The sequence below is a fragment of the Fusarium keratoplasticum genome, chromosome 9 (assembly GCF_025433545.1).
Source record: "Fusarium keratoplasticum isolate Fu6.1 chromosome 9, whole genome shotgun sequence".
NCBI classification, from domain to species: domain Eukaryota; kingdom Fungi; phylum Ascomycota; class Sordariomycetes; order Hypocreales; family Nectriaceae; genus Fusarium; species Fusarium keratoplasticum.
Window position 1 is genome coordinate 1,943,508 of NC_070537.1, and position 19,754 is coordinate 1,963,261.

The 19,754-nt window shown below is 54.6% G+C and overlaps 5 protein-coding genes across 5 annotated transcripts; 4 read left to right on the top strand and 1 right to left on the bottom strand.

Moving 5' to 3' along the window:
* Positions 1-124: 124 nt before the first annotated feature.
* Positions 125-862, top strand: NCS57_01148100 (uncharacterized protein; the record flags this gene model as incomplete). Its single annotated transcript, XM_053061196.1, has 1 exon — positions 125-862. One exon carries the CDS (start codon positions 125-127, stop codon positions 860-862), a length of 738 nt encoding a protein of 245 aa, XP_052909582.1.
* Positions 863-1,797: 935 nt separating this feature from the next.
* NCS57_01148200 (uncharacterized protein) lies at positions 1,798-3,535 on the top strand (the record flags this gene model as incomplete). Its single annotated transcript, XM_053061197.1, has 2 exons — positions 1,798-2,208; positions 2,261-3,535. The coding sequence occupies 2 exons, from the start codon at positions 1,798-1,800 to the stop codon at positions 3,533-3,535; spliced, it is 1,686 nt and encodes a 561-aa protein (XP_052909583.1).
* Positions 3,536-3,846: 311 nt separating this feature from the next.
* NCS57_01148300 (uncharacterized protein) lies at positions 3,847-7,127 on the bottom strand (the record flags this gene model as incomplete). Its single annotated transcript, XM_053061198.1, has 5 exons — positions 3,847-4,565; positions 4,612-4,906; positions 4,958-5,047; positions 5,093-6,966; positions 7,088-7,127. 5 exons carry the CDS (start codon positions 7,125-7,127, stop codon positions 3,847-3,849), a joined length of 3,018 nt encoding a protein of 1,005 aa, XP_052909584.1.
* Positions 7,128-14,845: 7,718 nt separating this feature from the next.
* NCS57_01148400 (uncharacterized protein) lies at positions 14,846-16,303 on the top strand (the record flags this gene model as incomplete). Its single annotated transcript, XM_053061199.1, has 1 exon — positions 14,846-16,303. Exon 1 carries the CDS (start codon positions 15,242-15,244, stop codon positions 16,301-16,303), a length of 1,062 nt encoding a protein of 353 aa, XP_052909585.1. The 5' UTR covers positions 14,846-15,241.
* Positions 16,304-17,584: 1,281 nt separating this feature from the next.
* Positions 17,585-19,533, top strand: NCS57_01148500 (uncharacterized protein; the record flags this gene model as incomplete). The annotated part of the gene is made up of 3 exons (XM_053061200.1): positions 17,585-17,735; positions 17,785-19,077; positions 19,127-19,533. 3 exons carry the CDS (start codon positions 17,585-17,587, stop codon positions 19,531-19,533), a joined length of 1,851 nt encoding a protein of 616 aa, XP_052909586.1.
* Positions 19,534-19,754: the final 221 nt, after the last annotated feature.

Genomic DNA, 19,754 nt, shown 5'->3' on the forward strand with positions numbered 1-19,754 from the left:
ATAAGATCCGGGTCCCCTCTCATCAATCAACACCGTCAACAAGTCCAACACCACAGACAAACACACTTTTGATCCCCTCTCAAACTTCACTTTCACCACCACTCCCCATACAATCACACACACCATGATTTCCTCAACATTCGTCCTGGGCCTCCTGGGCCTCGCATCCGCATCACCCCTGTTGGCCCCTAGGTACGGGTATGTCGAGCCACAGATTGTCACAAACCCTCGCTACCCAGACCGCTCAACATCAACGGGCTTCAAGCTCATCGTCAACGTCACGGATCACTCAAAGGACTTTGACCCTCCCATCAACAACTACGAGATCACCACGATTCACGTTGGTGCCGGCCTGAGCCTGGTTGGTGTGGTTGAGCATGACGGCCGCATCTTCTACCAAAACGGTACAAAGGACCAGCGACAAGATGGCGAGGCCACTGTCCTCACTGACGGCGGCACTCCCCTCACTCCTGCCGGCCTAGCCATTCAGCAGAACAAGGAGAACAAGCAACTCTACGATGCCTCACTCAACTTTGGCCCTGGCACACCGGGTGTTCAGCTGAACGCTCTCGACGATCCCTACACCTACATGCTCCCCGAGACCTTTGTTGCCTGTGACGAGAGCCTGGAATACTATCAGGGCAAGCACTTTATCGTCATCAAGCAGGCCCGTCTCTCGATCGACGAGAACAACGAAATTCAGCGCAACATCCCCGATGGCTGTGCTCCCATCCGCCTGGTTCCCCAGTGTGCCGAGCTAGAGGAGGTTCCTGAGGGATCTTACTCGAGCCACGAGTTCGCTCTCGACTCGAAGTGCTACGATGATGTCGCCAAGATCAAGTGGGAGCAGTACAGTCCCTAGGATTGGGACTTGATCGCTTACGAATATCGGGCGATTGGTTGGTAGTATGGATTGTAATGATGAATGGGTCACGACTTTGCATAGTTACCTAGGTAGTGGTACTCGGGGATCGGCGTCACGGATTGGCATCACGGATCGGCATTAATAGCCTTAATAATAGTAATAACTTTCTCACGCTCGATGGTCTCTGAAGGGGTGAAATTCTTTGTTCGGCTGTTGAGAATAAAGTTTGGACGGCTGAAGTGGCCCTCGAGTGGCACAACATGACGCACAGTTGAATCTAGACCGGCGAGATTTCTTGGTAATCCTAGCTTGGTCAAAGCCTGTGTCACGACGACTCCCGAGACTATGTTGCGCTTCATTGACTAGCCTTGGCACGGGTGGTTTCCTCCGGTCCATGGTTGTGGGATGGGGGTATCACAGCAAGGTTGGGGTCGAGATGCCAGCGTCTCTCAGCAGTATTGTACTGTACACTCTAGTCATGTTAATGGTGGCTCATCTAAATAAAGAAGAAAGTTAAGTCAAAGTCGGCTGCAGCCTCAACTGTGCCGTCCAACTCGAGTCAGTCCCATCCCACGTTACTCCGGCCGACGGAAACCCTGTTTCTTACCGGCCCAGCTATGGCTTTTCGGAACGTGATCTTCAGGCACCTGGCCAGGCACACACTGCCTGTGCCTGTGCCTGTGGCTGGAGGTGCCTGGCGGAGGTGCCTGGCATGGATGGAGGTCAGCCGGCACCTGGCACCTGGCACCTGGAGCTTATCTTATCGCGACCCGTCCAGCTGACCTCCGTTCAGCCTCCGAGCTCGTCATCGTCTGCAACTCAACTCCGTCAACAGCTCCAATTTCCCTAGTTTTGTCTCTTGCGCTGCGCATCGACTACCCGATAAGACCTCCATTTCCTCATACAGCTTGCGCCCAGCTTGATTCATCACGATGACCAAAGTTACGCCCGAAATGCTGAGTGCGCGCGCTTCGTCGCTCTCCCTTCGCCAGCAGGCGCTGTCGTCATCCACCACCCTGAACAACACTGCGACCTCGACCTCGACCTCGTCGAGCCCCGAGCCCAGACAACGATCAAAGAACTTTGTGCTCGCCGACATGGAGGGTCGCGACACAAGAGACAATAGAGCCTGCTCGTCCTGCATCGCCAAGCTGGCCCCTGGCGAGGTCGGCCAGGTCAACTGGCATCTTGCTGAGGATCAGGTCTGTCGGCTGTGCCAGATTGCTGAGATCCGGCCGGAGGCTTTCACCAAGCCCTTTTGCGACTTCCTTCAGGAGAACCCCACCATCTTCCACACCGTAAATTACTTTGAGGAGAAGCTCAAGCAGCTTGGTTTCACTCAGGTGAGTGCATGCATGCCTTGACCACTGATAAGGATAATACTGACTGCGCAAGCTCTCGTCGCGCGACTCCTGGGCCGATAAGGTGCAACCTGGTGGCAAGTACTGGGTTACTCGAAATGGTAGCTCTCTTATCGCCTTCACCGTCGGCAAGGCGTACCAACCCGGCAATGGTGTCGCCATGATTGGCGGCCACATTGACGCCCTCACCGCAAAGCTCAAGCCCGTGAGCACGAAGCCCGTCAAGGCCGGATATGTCCAGCTTGGTGTCGCGCCCTATGCTGGAGCCCTCAACCAGACCTGGTGGGACCGAGATTTGAGTATCGGTGGCAGGGTTATTGTGCGAGATGAGGAGACGGGCAAGACTACCACAAGACTCGTCAAGCTGGACTGGCCCATCGCCAAGGTTCCCACTCTTGCGCCTCACTTTGGTGTTGGTATGATGGGCCAGAACAACGCCGAGACCCAGGCTGTGCCCATCATCGGTCTTGAGAGCTCCCAGCGTGCCTCAACGGAGGCACTGGGTCCTGCTGGTTCCTTTGTCAACACCCAGCCTCCCCGACTGGTTGAGTTGATTGCTAAGCAGCTCAGGATTCAGTCCTACAGCTCCATTGTTAACTGGGAGCTGGAGCTGTACGACTCGCAGCCTGCCCAGACTGGCGGTCTGGACAGAGAGTTCATCTTTGCTGGTCGTATTGACGACAAGCTTTGCTCATGGGCTGCTCTTACTGGTCTTCTTGCTGCTAGTGAGAACCACGACGAGGGTGGCATCAAGCTCGTTGCGCTCTTTGACGATGAAGAGATTGGCTCTCTTCTCCGCCAGGGTGCTCGGGGTAACTTCCTCCCTCTCGTCGTTGAGCGCGCTGTTGAGGCCCTCAACCCTGGCACCTATGGCCCTAGCCTCATCGGCCAGACCTATGCCAAGTCCTTCCTCCTGTCTGCCGACGTAACTCACGCCGGCAACCCCAACTTCCTTGAGAAGTACCTCTCTGAGCACGTCCCCGAGCTCAACGTCGGCATTGTCATTTGCGGTGACAGCAATGGCCACATGACCACCGACGCCGTGTCCACCGCCATCCTCCAGCGCGTTGGCCAGCTCGCCGACTGCCGCACCCAGACCTTCCAGATCCGCAACGACTCCCGCAGCGGTGGCACTATTGGACCTGCTCTGTCTAGCATGATGGGTGTCCGGGCCGCTGATGCTGGTCTTCCCCAGCTGAGCATGCACTCTGTCCGTGCCACCACCGGATCGCTGGACCCCGGTCTGGGTGTCAAGTTCTTCAAGGGCTTCTTGGATAACTGGGAGAAGATTGATGGCGAGTGGAACTAGATGGGGTAATCATAGAAGGCGTTTGAGTTTGTGTAGATCATATGGGAATCTTTGATACCGGTTATAGTTATATCCTAGATGTAGAAGGTGGTTAGATAGGACGTTGGAGTAGAGGGCGGTGTGGATGTTGGATGGTCGTTGAATTATGGCAAGATATAAACAACTTTTATTTTTATCAAGGCCGTACCAGCGTTTCCGTTTCATGTGAATATATGTACAGTGTATGTTTAGGGGTATCGCCTTTTCCCAACCGCTAAATCTACGAACAACATGCAAAAAGTCCAATCTGTGAAATCAAGGCCGCTTCATCTTCAACCACCTCGGCTATATCCACGACCAGACGAGCGGGGCCTGTTGTCCTCACCATCTGTCGCCTCAAGCAGACTGACAACCTCATCACCATCGTCCTCATCATCGTCAGACTGTCCCAGCTCATCAGCCCTCTCCTCCTCAGTCTGCTCGAGCGGACGGCGACGCTTCACAAAGTCCTGTTTATGTGCTTCAGCCAGGATACGGGAGAAGGTGCGTCGCGGAGGGGCAGGCGGCTCCGTCCTACGGCGCGACATGCCCTCCTCTGCAGCACCAAGCGAGACGGCGGTAGACTCGGCCGTAGGCTGGCGGGTTGGCTCCTCGAAGGATGCGACACCAGCGGTGGCTGGAGGCTGCTGGGCGGCAACTGAGCCGTCGGTGCTGGCGCGGTCCATGAGGGGTTCGATGCGGTATGGCAGGGGCACATCGCGCGAGGCCTTGTACTGCGAGACATTTGCGCAGTGCTCATTCTCGACGCGGAAGAGAGCCCACATGCCTCGTCGAGTGACTTCCATGAAGGCGACCATGAAGGAGACGATGGTCGAGTGCTGGGTATTGTGTGTGAAGATGGCGTAAAAGATCCAGGCGAAACGGAGGATTGGGTCGACCACCATGATGAAGTAGTACATCCATCGACGCTTGAGGGCAAGAATATCGCGGAGACACCAGTGCTTGGACTGGGGTTGGAGGAGGGAGAAATCCATAAACAGATCCCAGAATGCTGTTGATGTGAGCGAGGGTCATGAGGAGTATAGGAGATCACTTACAGCAATAGATGCTATTAATGCTTGAGAATGTAATGAAAAGCGCCAAGTGACTCCGAGAGTTATGGATGCGGTAAAGTGAAAGCATGACAGCAGCAAGAATGGTAGCAGTATACTTGCCACCGTTGACAAGATGAGGAAAGACATTGCGTGTATCTTTATAACGACGAATACACTGGAGGAAACGCCAAATGGGAGGGAGGGCCGTCAGGAAACCCAGGAGCCGGGAGTGGTTGGAGTTGCACTGCACGGGGTCGTCCCAATGATGTGCGTAGAGACAAAAGAAGAGTTCGATGTTCTACGGCCGTCAGTCGCCTGGTTCAGGGGTAAAGGGACGGGGTACACTTACCGCTGTCGAGTATGTAAGTGAGCAGTAAATATCACCAAGAAAGAAATCTCGAAATTCGACGGGATAAAGACCAGCTAAAAGCAACCGCCACTGGGTGTGTTAGTTTTGTCCTGACTTTTAGGTCAGAAGACTTACATGAGAATAGGCAAACCACTTGCGACTCCGGTGCCATATCAAGGGGCCGGGGAAGAAGAGCACACAAATGGTGAAGAAGATGAGAATGACAGGATAGTAAATGTACATGGACGGGTCGCCATATCTGCTGAAATTGACCCACATGAAGAGACCGAGAACGAGGAAGAAGAAGCTGGGGAACTGGGCGAGCTCTCTCCAGTCGAGATGATGTCGTTGGTCAAATTCGAAAATGAAGGGATAGTTGACTTTGTTTTGGTTCCAGAGCAGACAGTCTATGCAGAAGAGGGAGAAGAGGTAGAGCATGAGGAAGTAACCGCCGTAGATTTGCATCAAGTAGCTCGTCTGCTGACGCACATCGTCATCTTCATGGTATAGCAGCTGAGCTCCGTAGATGAGACCCTGGATGGCAAAGACGGCGCCGGTGCCGATGAGGAGTCCGTTCTGGAACATGCCAATGGACTGGTCCTCGGGCTTCTTGTTGAGGCTACGCAGCTTGCCAGCAGCCAGCTTGTGGTTGCCACGCTCAAAGTATCGGGCGTACAAGTCCTCAACGGTCCGGATATGACCCTCAAGCACATCGCTGTTGACGAACCATGCCTGATTGACCTTTTCGTTGAGGTAACGGTACGGCGGCCGGGCATTCATAGCCTTGTCGTATTTCTTGTTAAGTTTCCGAAAGGCCGTCCGGTTCAGGAGAGCGTAGGACTTGAGCAGCTCCAGGCCGCGGTAGAACTCCTGCAGGGCGAGCTTGAGCTTGCGCTTTGCCGTGCGGTAGGGGACCTCGTGGTGATCCGGCCGGCGGATGTAGTCCCTCTCGGCGTCGGCGCCGCTCTGGAGGACGCCGTTGGCGTTGGGCGTCAGGTCCATCCGTTGCAGGGCCTTGGTGTTTGGTCCCACGGGGAAGATCTTGGCTTTGATGGGGTCAACCCATCCGTTGAGCTTGCCGTTGCCGTTCTCGTGGTTCCCCTTCTTGGGGGGGTTATCCTCGCGCTCGCGGTCCTCGGCCATCTCCTGGATCCTCCGGTTCCTCATTTCGTGGAGCTGCACCCTCAGGATGTCGAGGCGGTGACCAGCCTGCTCTTCCTTCATCTTGTAGAACGCCTCGACCTTTTCGAGCTCCTTGTCGAGAAAATCAAAGAACTCGCGCTCCTTCTCCTTCATGAGGTCAAAGTTCTGCATGTTGATGTCGACCCTCCGCTCGCTCCTCGCGGTGGACGTGTGGGTAAAGAGGCGGCGTAGGTGGGATGGCGAATCGGCATGGTTGACTTCAATCGGCTGCTTGGTAGGGTTGTTTATCACGGGCGACGCAATTGTTGAGGCGGTCGGGACGACGCTGGTGGAGGATGTCCTTCGGGGATCGAGGCGGTTGAAGCTCCGTCGCATGAGGTCAGAGGCTGACACGGCGGTATGCGCATGTGGGCGCTCATGTTCGTCAACCGTCATAGCAGGCGCAGGAAGCTGAAAGTCGTGATGTCCATGTGCTTCGTGATGTCCATGTGCTTCGTGATGCCCATGTGCTTCAGCCATGGGCGATGGATCCGGCGGTGTTTCGACAAAGCTCCCATAATGTCGGTGATCTCCAGCTTCTGTTAGGGAATCGTGTTCGCGACCTCGCGGTGTAGGTATGGCTTTGGTGGCGGCCGAAGAGGCGGTGGCGGGTATCGTCGCGGAGCCATTGCCGTCGGTGCCATGGGCAGTATCACGTCCCGAGTTTCTCGATTTGCTAAAGGGCTGGCGAGGCGTCATGGGCGAGAGGAAAGTGCTTGCCCTCAGAGGCCCGGTCCTTGGTGTCCCATTCGCGCGGGCGAGGGCCCTGGAGAGGGCCTTGACGTGCTTCTTGCCGGCCTTGTAGTTGAGGTACTTGACGCGCCATTCTGTGCGACGGAGGGTCGGGTCAGTGAGCGTTTTGGAAACGAAACGGCTTGCAGTGTCTCGGCGGTTGTGGGAAGATCAACGGGAGGGATGTTTTGGGTTGGATTGGGTTCTGTTTCTTACCAGGCACGGCTTCCCGCTCGAGCTCCTTTGCGAACTTCATGACAGCCGCCGAGTCTCAATGTCATGCAACAACAGGGCTGACGATGGAGATGGCAGGGCTCGGCATCTAGAGGAGGATGGGATTGTCGTCGGTTCAAGTAATACGTCTCTGCTCTGGCCTGTGAAAATTATGGTCGAGTCAACGTGCCCCTCTCTAGGTGTAAATATCTCCCCTACCACCGGCAGCCAGTAGCTAAAAAGGAGACTAGATGGATAATAATGGATCGGATGGATATCAGCTTTTTTGACGTCAGTGCGTTCCCTACAAAACGGAAATAATCCCACTGGCCAGGAGACGGGGATGCCGGTCCATTCCCGCGGCATGGGGTCTTAAATTAGTGAACAACGGCACCTGAACTGAACCTCTTTCTTGGCTCTCTCTCTTTTTCATTCTCTTTCTTTTCCTCTGCAAACGGCCACCGAATACCGAAGCACCAGCCTTGCGACTTCGCCATGCTAGAAACTATACAGTCATCTGCTAAGCATCCTCTTGCTGCTATATCGGTTTGCTGCTGTACAACGTCCCCAAACAAAATCAGCCAATCTTTGGGCACCAGCTCCATTTACCCCCTAGGTCCCGGGGCAGGGAATAGCCCGTCCGGGGGGCCAAGAAGAGATTGCCCCAGGGCTTGGTCCCTGGGGCTTAGCAGGGTTCACACAGGCTGTCAAGTTGTCAGATTAACATGACTGATGGGTTGATCGGCGGTCTTGATATCTAACAATGGTTAATTCTGGCGCTGTTGAGCTGGAGGTTTGTGTCACCGCTTCAGCTGAGCATAGCCGTGATCGGACAGGAAACCCTGGACTCTCATCTCAACGCAACAAGTCATTGCTCTCATTCTTTTATTCTAATTGCATTTCAACTTGTGTCGATTATTGGGCACCACTATCTTGCTCCCCAACCATGCCAAGCTTTTATCTGCACCCAAGTTGCTCATGATGCTCTGATGTGCCGGGCTGACTTACAAGGTCGAGTTTCGGATCCCATCCCCGGCCAGCCCGACTTGAAAGAATCAACCCACAGCCTCTCGCTCACTCAGCAAGTCCTAACAAGACATCAGCAAGTCCTATGTAGAGACAATCCTCTCTTCTTCGAGATCGGCCCGTTTCTTGCGCCCAGGCTCACTCAGCATGAATGTTTGACAGCCATTCTTCAGCACGATTGCTTGGCGACTTGCTCGCAACAAGACATCGAAAACAGCATAGATATCCCTCCCATGCGCGAATCGACTCTTGTTGGATCACGATGCACACAGCCGTGTAACAATCCTACAGCGGGCCCCTCTTCCTAAGCTAGCATCGCCAAGTCGGGAGGATTTTGCAGGTGACAATCGCACATGAGGATTTCCATGGACCCGAGAGGCTCCTCTGATCAATCTTGCAGGACGGGAAGCTGCAAAGACGGCCTGAGAATCTAGATCCGGTCCCCGGGCCAATCTCTTGATAAGCTGTAGAGACATGGTTGATGTCGAGTTAGATGATTGGTGGTCGATCTCTCGACGACGGCGTGTAGAATTGAACTTTTGCAATGTCCTGCACCTGTCGATCCATATCACAAGAAATGAAGCCCTTGGTCGGTTTTCCGGTGGCTTGACCAGTTTGGTATTCAGACCGTCGCCACACTTGCACGAGAGTTTCTGCCCGGCTGTAGTTTACCCACAGAGCCGGCTCAACGCTTGAATGCCGAATTTCCTTACTCGGTCTAGAAGACATGCTAACCTGGTGGGCGTCCCCAAGTCAAACCGGCGAACTGATGACTTCATCATTCGCACGTGCGTCTTTGGCGTTGGAGATGGGGTCTCTTGAGGGGTTAGTTCGGAGAAGCGGCTTTGTCGTTAAAGCTCTCATGAGTGGTTCGTGAACTTGAGACATTGACGCATCCATTGATCAAAGACAATGCCAAGTAAAGGGATCGGAAACTAAGCAATTCATCATGGTGACTTGATAACTGAAACCGGCTCGTCCAATGGCTGGCTGGAGGTGATCGAAACCAGCGGAATTGCTCTGCCGAAACCGACCAAACCAAGTAAACAAACTTTGGCATCATGACATCCATGTCATCACGACAACCGCTTTCAGCTTGACGAATGGGGAGCTCAGGAAAGACAATCGCGAGAGACGGCAGAAGGCCAACTCAAAAGATGTTGCTACTACCCCGCACATGGAGGGAAACAAACAAACAACTCGGTGTGATTATCACGCAGCCAAGACGACCCGGCCGGCCAACCTACAGAAGTATGCATTGGTCTACCCGCAGGACGGAGGGGAAGGATGAAAAAGAGGGCTGAAAAGGATTTTAGCCAGGTCTCGCTGACATTCGGCTGCGCCAGCTCCCGAGAAAGCCATCAAGGCAGAGCCCGCCTATCTCGATGCCACGGAACAGCATCCCCGGCCGTCGTGGGGTCGCGCAGCAGTGTGTCACTGCGGCCAAGGCACTGGGTTGCCAGCTCGACGGAGGATGCCTCTCGACAACCAGTCAGAGGGAAACACACGGCTGGGCGTGAGCACTTTGCCTGCCTGGGCTGAGAGGAAGCCTTGGTTTTCTCTTCCAATAACATGTTCCCTGTTCCTGGGGCCTATTGGGTGGGCATTGTTTATGTTGGATAGAGTTGTAACGGGAGCCCCGGGCGTGGTTGGGCTGAGGATTGCCAACTTACATGCGAATCTCGTCGTCGCATCTCGAGATTCTGGCACCAATCTCCAGTTTTGCGTCAACGTCAGAGTGGCGTTTCAGCATGCCTGACGCTGAAAACCTGCTTCTTGGGTCATGGATGACGATGTTCGTCCGGACCTCCCCCGAACAATCCCTCACGGTTCGACACATAACACATTGGTGATATCGCTGGCAACCTGGCATTCCCGGTCAATACAGAACCGAGGTATGCCCTCCTCCACACCGCCGAAAGCGGGACCGATTGCCCAAGTGCAGTCCAGACACAGACCGGCAGGTACATGACGTTGTGCCACCAGTCAGTGGCAGTCACTCAGGTGTGACAGATTCACCGATGTGACTCTGCTCCAAGATGGCTAGCCCTGTTGGAGCCACCGCGGGCGAGTCCAACACCTAGGCGATGGAACAACAAAGTAAGTGGGCTGAGGCAGGGATCATGGTCAGATCACCGAATGATAGCGGAGAGATTGTCCCGCGAGCCGTTGCGAGTTTCCACGCTCAGGTTTTTTTTTGGCCATGGCATTTAAGATCGAGATCCGGAGCTCTTCGGACATGCGATTCCCTCTTTTTCCTTCTGCTTCGCTTCCTTTTTCTTCACAAGGGACGGGATCCATAGCGGAAGCATCGGCAGGCACGCTGCGTCTCGCCAAGGTGCTGGAAGACTCTGCGGAACCCTGGCCCTTGGCGAGACAACCGAGAAAGAGGTGGGAGCGGGAAAGCAAGGAAAAGCCGTTCAGGTTCAGGCACATGTACATACATTACACCCATTACAAGAGCAAAGTCGGTTGTTCCCCTTGCCGTGCGTGGTTTTCATGTGCGATAGAAAAGAGCTGAGCGCAAGGACCAATGACTATCGTCTTCCTCGCCGTCTCTTACGCCTAGGTGATGTGCCTAGATTGCTAAGGCTGAGTTAGCTCGAGGCTTTGTGAGCTTGACCAACCCATTGGGGCACCCTCAAGATTTGGACCGCTCCAGAACTTCGGGAGGCAAGCATCCCGCGCCAGAGCCAGACAGATCTGAGCAGGTCGGAGATGAGACGAGGGGTTTTTGTGTCTTTTGTTCCTTGGAACTTATCTCTACAGCGACTCGAGAGAGGAATAGCCTGATCTTGAGGCTAACAAACCAAGGCTGGGATCATAGATGTAACCTGGGATGGAACATGCATTGCATCGACAATCATTGTCTCTATGCTTCTGCTTCTGCTTCTGCTTTTAGCAGAGACAGGTTTGGACTTGCAGCAAGCCCACGGCGATGGCCGGCCGAATCATGCCCCACGTGGCGTGGAGATGCGCGCTTACAAGGCGGATGCAACTGGGATTTGACAGCAGGCGAGAAACTGGGGCAAGATTGCCAATGCGTTCGTAAGTCGAATGGAGAGAGAGCCAAGACGAAAGAGAAAAAAAGTCACATTTTCCGTGGCTCTGGGCCCTTCCATGACATGGGGAGCTTCTGCGCCATCTCAACAGACGTGCCTGGAAATGGAAACGCTCTGCCGTGTCAGGTAGCGTTGACGGCGACATGACGCTGCTCTTGAGTCTTGGGGGGCTCAAGTTGGGGGTTGATTTACAGGTTTTTTGAACCATCCACTCGGCGATTAACAGAGCCTTCTATAAGATTTCGACCCAAGGGTTTCTTCATTTGCCAAAAAAACTTCCTTGGCTCCGAAGCTTGAGATTGACCGATCCACTGCCTGATGCATCTGCCGGTGGACGACGTGGGCTGAATTGCCCGAAGCAGCATGATCTGATGAATGGCACGTCAATGTCACTCCATCCCCATGATGAAGCCATGGAGTACATCGACAATCCACAATTGAGGAGCTCCGACTCCGACAAACTCGACCCTGGCCACTCGGCTCATCCTTGACCGCGTGCGGTGAAGGTAGTGTAGTACTGGAGTTCCCCAATCCCCGGAGTTGGACGGAGCTGAATTGGCGGGCTGAAAGGTCAGAGACGCCAAACCGACAGGGAATAAACCAGCAAAGGCAAGACTCAGAGACGTGTCAACCCCATCTTGCAGGTACGGCACCAGACAGTCCAATCCCCGCGAAGCGACATGAGGCGCGTTTTTGAAAAAAGCCAAGACTGGGCTTGGAGAAGCTCAGCTGGACAGGGCTGGGAGCGAAAAAGGAAGAGAAGAGAGAAATATGCAAGTGGGGGGGAAAGAGAAAAGAGCAGGCCTCACAGAAAGAAGAAAGAAAAAAACATCAGTCCATTGACCATGTGGTCATCAAGAGGCGGGGTGGCCCTTTCAATACCCGGCCTGGCCTAGGACAAGACCAGACGTTCCCATTTTGATCGAAGTGCGATGGTGATGGAGGTGCATCTACATGAACTCCACGCATGGGCCGAGCAAGGGGGCCGCTGTTCTGCCACTGCATGCGTACCTATTCGCTACTACGTTGTAGAGAGTGACTCCTGTAAGCAACTGGGCTGAGCTTGGCTGCTTATCTTAATCGTGCCATGAAGCTATATCGACTGTTTCCCCGCAGTCGTCTCGTCAACTCCGTGAATTGGGATGTTAGTGTGAAAGCCACTCATCATGACGGCCATCATCACTGGAGAGGAGGGGCAAAAAGAACAGCCTTTTCTTGACTCGCATATGGCTTCACGCCAACAAAATTGAATCTCGGTCCCGGGCCGGACAGCGACAGGTGGCCGATTGAGTGGCCTGCCTGCAGTGCAGTTGCTGATGGAACGGCGCGGTGAACAGGTTGCACTGGATCTCAGTCAAGGAAAGTTACTTGTTAGGGGTCAGGGTCAGATGGGTCTTGTGAACCTAGTTGGGGGAACTTGACTGATACACATGGGAATTGAATTCAAGACACTCGTCTTGGATCACATGCGAAGACGAGAGTTGCAATTTCGTCAACGGTCAAAGGCTGACTACAGAGACTGTAATTGGCTTTGAGCCTCAAAAGGCGTGCCTTGATGCCTCCCTTCATCTCAGGGCGGCGAGCCCGGGCTCGTGGTTTAATGAATCACCATACCGGCGCAGCCCTCACCTCACCGGCAGAAGGTCATCCCTAGCCTCTCTACATGTATCAGGCGGGCGTGGCTGACCTTTGTCGTGTACCAAGTGAAGTGCCGGGGACCGTATTACACAGGGGGATCACGCCGGCTCCCCTCGTGTCACCCTTGTGGGTGCATTCTTGGGGTGGGAAACATATGCGGTACAAGAATGCCGAAACTCTTCTTCTAATCGAAATTGGATTCCTGCGTCTGCGTCTGCGTCTTGGAGGAGGTCAAGGGAAGCATCAACCTTCTCAAGACAAGCTTGTTGCCGTTGCGCCTTTCAGAGAGAGGCTTCAGCCCGCCGTTGATGTTTATGGAGACTCGGAACAATTGCAACAACAACAAACAAGGTTGATTCGCCAGGAGCGCTCGAGACTGATTCTAGGTTTTTACTGTCTCCCTGTTGGCCTCTCTGCCTTTGTTGGATTGGATTGCCGCTTTACCGTTCTGTCCCATCCTTGACAAAAGCCCACCCCACTTCGCATCTCTGGATCTAAGGGTGCACCATAGCGCTTGGGAAAGGGAAGAGAGAGAGGAAAGAAAAAAAAAAAAGGGCAGTGCTTGGCGCGGCTCCTGGGGGTGGATGGTCCCCGAGGCGCTCACCTCACCCTGACTATCGGTCTCGTCAGCACGCCGCGAACCCGTCCCGACAGGCTGCTGGTCGCTTCTGACGCATGGTCAGCGCGCTACAGATTGCAGGGATGGATAGAGGCGGTTCCAGGGGTGCTGGGGCGACCGGGGATCGACTCGACTGTGTTTGGCGAAGAGTGCGACTCTGGGACCAGTCACAGTTCCGAGCTGGCCGATCATGGTAAAAGGGTGAAATGTGACATGGAAAGTAAAAGCTCTCTGTCTGAGGGGATACAAGAGAGTTTCAGAGAACCCAGGCAAAGCTCCAATCGCAAATGCCATCACCCGCTGGCTCGTCTGTCGCATCCATCTGTCGGTCGCTTATCTACCAATGCCAGGCTAGAACCGGACCAGCCAAAATGGCAAAGGGCAGAAAACCTTCCGAACAGAAGCGGCTACGGCCCTACGGGAGGAGAGAGTTAGGGCCGGCCTGCCCACTCCAGCTAACACACACCTGTTCGGCTCCATCTGCTGCTGGGCCAGCATGACATCACGAACGACAGACACGCCTGATTGGGCCCCGCGCCAGCAGCCAGACCAGGCTCTTCCTCGGTGGTGCGGCTTCAGCTGGGCCGCCAGGGCTGACTTGGCTTTTGGGGTCGTCGCATGGAGGAAGAGGCCGCGATGCTGTGAGAGGTTAATGGACGAGAGCATGGACCAGCATCCTTAGCCGAAGCGAAGCTGCTGCCAGCGAGCGGGCACCTCAGACAAAGCAATGACCCAAGCACCGAGGGAGAGCACGAGGGGAAACCCCAGAAGCCATGAGCGAGCGTCCCAGGCGAGGCCAGGCAAGGCAAGGCCATTCTTTGCATTGACCGGATGTAACAAGAGTGAGGCAATCCAGAGAGCGCCCCAGGTTCCACATTCTTACACGCCGCTCCGCTCCCTTGCTCCAAGCCATACATTCTCACGGAACACGTTCGCTCGCAAGGAATTTCCTTTTGTTAGAAAGTAGATGTGTTGTCTCGATAGGTAGGTAGGTACGTTTCCGTGGAGAGGTGCTCGAATTTTGAAGCAGCCCCGAACCTTTGTCGGAGGGCCAAGCCAGGGCCAAGACTCGACGATCCACGGCCTACATCATAGGTAGCGGCTCTGGCTGCCAGCTCTGGATAGCCGACAACTGGACCTAGCCATTTTGTTTGATCCATCCATTGACGCCATGGACGGAGGCGCTGAAGCCAGCCTGGACAAGCGCAAGGCCTGGCAGACTGTCCGCTAGCGGTAGGTGATCCACCTGCAGGCGACCACCCACTAGCTCGCTGAACCCACTAACCCACCTGCCCTCCACCCACCCCCCAACCCGGGCTACCTATGAATCCATGCAACGTTGGACTGCCCGACTAGGCGGCTCTCCCACCTTCATCAGTGACTGAAATCCTTCTTGTTGACGCCTCTGCCCACCATCGAGTTCTGCCCTCTTCCTCCCATCCTCGATCTCTCCTCTACATACCTACCTACCTATACCAAGTGCCTCTTCTCAAAGCATCTGTCCCGCCTTGTTCACGGCCTCTCACCCTCGTCAGTTATACCCGGACGTCCATCACCTCGACCACCGCCCTCTTGTCTCTGGCTCCAACTTGCGCCCCGCTTCTTCTGGCGCGCTACCAAGCACAGTCTCACTTTTCGGCTCCCTCTCCTTCTCTCGCTTCTCTCTGGCTTCGGCTTCGGACCCTCGACACTACTGCCGCTCCGCGCCGCGCCCGACGGGGCCAACCCTCCCTACTGTCGAGCAACACGCCACGACCCGCGACCCGCGAGCAGCTTAAAACTCGACGTCCCCCTCGACGTCGCCGCGAGGCCATGTTGGAACCCCAGGCCATGCGAGGCCCAATGGACCAGACCGTCGCCTATGGACACTCACGATCACGAACCACCTCGTCAAACACCTTCCCCATGCAGTTCCAGACACAACACCTCGCCCACCCGGGCCCCAATCCCATGCAGAACCGCCGCTCGCCTTCGGTGAATACGTTTAGCAGCGTCGGCAGCATCCCACCTCCTGCCGCTTACCGCACCTCGTCACAGAGCGAGCTCCGTCGCTCGACCTCGAGCCGCTCCGGTGGAGCCAGCCCCCAGCCCTCCAGCTATGTCGCGCTTCTGCGGAAACAAAAGGGAACCGTCTGGTGCGATCGCGCCCAGTACGAGGACCCCAGAATGCTCGCCCAGCAGCGTGCGGCAAAGATGCGTGCCGCCCTCGAGGTCGTCGGTGGAGCCCGCGGCAGCAGCTCCTATGGCCCCGGCGGTGCCGGCGGACGAACCAGCACAGGCCTTAGCACTACCAACAAGGTCGCGGCAAAGATCCCCAAGATTCGACACCACGGAAAGACACCTGTGGTTGGCTACGCGCCCGGCGAGAACCACGTCGGCGTCGGAGGAGTTCCCATGCGGCTGAGCGCCACCGAGGTGGAGGCTGAGAGTAGTGACGACGAGAACACACCCAGCACGACCCGCCCGCACCACCGTAGGACGGGCAGCAGCGGACGGAGCAGCACAGCGAGCAGTCGCAGAAACCTCGCATATCGATCATCTGGAGGAATGGGCAGCCAGCACGGCCGGCGATGGAGTCCCGGTGATACCCCCGAGCGTACTGGCAGCCTGGTCGAGACTATGCCCGAAGATATCGTCGACGACGCTGCCAGCGGCAAGGCTCGCAGCACGAGGAGTGGCAGCAGCGCTGAGCGCGCCGACAACGTGGGCGAGCTGGGCAACGCCCCGAGACTGGCTGCCAATTCGCTGATGCACTCAGCTCTTACTAGAGAAAAGAGCGTGAAATCGGCGGATGAGCTCAGGAGACGTGGAAGTGTCGACGAGCGAACATCAACACTTACATCTGGACGCCTCTTCATCGCCAACCCCGATTAAGGGGGCGCTCTAATTCGACGAGATATATACTATTCGGCCATGACAGTTCATGTATCATGTCACGACAGGCTGGGCAAATAGGTTTTCTTATGTTGTTCATTCGTTAACACACACCATCACACTTCGGATAGAAGGGTGGGCTTGCATCAGTCGGCGTTCTAGCATTGCTTTGTACTATCTACCTATCGTTTGGTTTCTCACAACCCACTGTCGCTTCCAAGGGTTCAGATACCCCCCAACGAATCTTCCTTTTCACATCTCTCGCTATATCATGTTTCCACCTTTCTGATGGAACGAAGTGTGTGCATTCGGAGCGGGGCCTCCACTGTCGTTGACGGGCTTTTTAATGTTTGAAAGATACCTCTCTAGCCAGGACTCAAGACACAGAAAAGTATGCTTAATGAGAACTCAACCCCTGAGTCTCGTTGGAGACTTTGGAGGTAACAAAGAAAGCAATGGCTCAAGCATGGCCCCCGTGAGGCTCGGTGGACTCGAGTTGCATGCGGGTCATCAATGCATTGATCGTCGGTGACCTTCTCGTATCATCCTTTGAAGGAACTGCTTTGCATGTCAGCGCAGAGGTGACGTTACTGTCTGGTCCGATCCCTATTCCATACTGTCAGCCCAGGCGGCAATAAGCGCCCAATCACTGGCCACGGGCGTCTGTCTCGGGTTCCTCTACGAGGGGATCAGCGAAATTCGACGTCACCCCGATCTCCATCTTTGTCGTCATGGCAATTTGAGAGATTCTGACATGCCAAAATGCCAAGCGCACTAGCCGCAAGCGCGGAGTGCGCACAGCCACGGCCCCTGAAGGTCGCAGTGCCGTAGATTACCCGACAAGCCACTTTTGCACTTTCCACTCTGCGCGTTAACGCGTAAATGTGCACGATGTGGCGCCAAATTAACGCGTCGGCGCGTCTTCCCTTAAGCTTTGGGGACCCTCTCTGGGGTCCAGGCTCCCCTTCGCAACCTGGATGCTTCATGCCACAAACAAACTTGGGGAGATCTCGTGCACGCTCAGCGAGATTCTTTCAATTCCTCAACACAACACCATTCCTCGCCGCATCAAGAGCCTTGATCGAATCAAATGATCATTTTCGTCTTCTTAATGACAAATCAACATCAAAGTCTTGTTTCATGATTTGCCGCCTTTCACGATATCCACAGAGCACCTGCCTCCTAGCGACCGCATCCGTCACGCTCCGCACCACTCCTCACCGATACGACATCTGATACACCCGCACCACCACTGAGCTGCATAGCTCCCGTCGATTCAAAATGGCTCTCTTGGAGATGTCTCTGAATATTCAGGAGACCGAGGCTACGGGCCGCAAGAGAAGCCATGATGAGTTCGCAGGGGAGTCCGTCAAGGTGGAGGACTCCGAAGACACCAAGATGCAGACTTGCAGCCAGGCCGAGGGTGAATGCAGTGCGTATCATTACACTTTGAATATTGCACAGATATTGACTTGATACAGGTCTACCCTCTATCGCTGTAACAGGCAGCCAATCCACCTCACAGGCGACACCAGATCTTACCGAGGCCGGCAGTAGCACTCCCACCCGCAAATCCCCCTCGCCCCAGACGCCGATCAAAGACCAAACGTTACTGAAACCAATTGTAATTGCATCCGCATCGAAGTCACCAGCGAACCCACCGAAACGAAAGAAGTTGACTCCTGCCGAAAAGGAGGCTCGTGAAAAGGAGCTTGCAAAGCAGAAGGAAGAGCGTGAAGAGAAGGCTGCCATCCGAGCTGTTGAGAAAGCCAAGGCTGAAGCGGAAAAGGCTGCCAAAGCTAAGGAACGCGAGGAGAAGAGACGCGAGAAGGAGGAAGAAAAGAAGGTGAAGGATGAGGAAAGGAAGAAAAAGGAGGAGGAAAAGAAGCGAAAGGAGGAGGAGGCAGAGAAGAAGGCTCGTCAGCAACGAACACTCGGCTCTTTCTTCAAGGTTTCCAACACCCCTAAGAAGGCTGATGACAGTGCCAACGCCAAGAACGGCACATTTCGAGACGGAAGCCCCGTCAAAGGTGTCAGTCAGGTGTCAAAGTCAGAGTACGAGAAGTTGTTCAAGCCATTCTTCGTCAAGGACAGCACAACAATGGCCCCCCTTGGACCCCAGATGGACGACGAAACACGCCAACTCAAGTCAAAGATCCTGGACGAATGCATTGGTGGTCAGCGGGCAGAAGAGCTTCAAAAGGGTGCTTCATTCGACCCTGTGCGTTTGCTTGCCTTGCCCGGCAAACCCCGAAAGCGAGGCAGGCTCCATCATCCTGTTAGTCACATTATGGAACACGTCTACAAGGAGACAGAGAAGTCGGACAATGCTGGAGCGGACAACGCCGATAAGATCATGCGAGAGGCACGAGAGAAGCTGTCCAAGGTGCCGATGAAGGTGATTGCCTTTTCACAAGACGTTCGGCCCCCTTACTATGGAACTGTTACTTTGAAGACGTTCGCTCTTGGCAAGGATAATATGAGCCAACTGGCTCGCAAGCCAACAAGACGAGGACTGCCTCTGGACTACGACTATGATTCGGAAGCTGAATGGCAGGAGGAGGAAGGAGAAGACTTGGACGTTGACGATGACGAAGAGGAGCTGGATGATGAGGATGACATGGAGGGCTTCCTCGACGACTCTGAAGATGCCGGTCTATCTCGACGACTTTTTTCCAACACATTGGAGCCGGAAAGCACTGGAATATGCTTTGAAAATGGGGGCGTTGTGGCGAATCAAGTTGTCTACGAGCACAAGATGGAGTTTATGCATGGTAAGTACATGTCTGGACTGAATCAAAACCAGATACTAACTGAGTCTAGATGGACTTCCGCAGTCATGGGGCATTGATCCATTCTCTACGGAATACTGGGAACCTGAAAACAAAACCAAGACGACCAAGGTTACCAAGGCTGCTGAGAGCGGTATCAAAATGCCTCCTCCACCAACGCCTACCAATGCATTCGCAGCAATTACTGGTGGAAGCAGCGCAAGCGGCGGCGATGCGCCTAAGCTCGTCAAGTCAGAGCTCATGGATGACGTGAAGCGGGCAATTCTTGACAACAAGGCGTTATCCAAGGTTGGAATCATTGACTTTGTGTTTCACCTTTTCCGAGAGCACGTATCTCGAATAGAGGTGAAGAACACGATTGAACTCGTGGCAGAGAAGACGGGCAAGGGTCGCTCCAAGGAATGGGCACTGAAGCACGGTCATGAGATTGTCTCGTGAAGAAACCTTATCTGGGAGAATGGATGGAAACGACATGAAAATTTTGACTGAATATTAGCGACGGAGTGTTGGGGTTGTACGGAACTGCTTCATGGAATTACTGGGGAAACGGCTGGTTCATGGACTTGTTGATTTGAGGGGGAAAGGATGATGTCATGGTATCTGGCATTGTATGCGATAGACATCAAGCAAACAAATAAATACCCTTGTGTTAGAAAGCA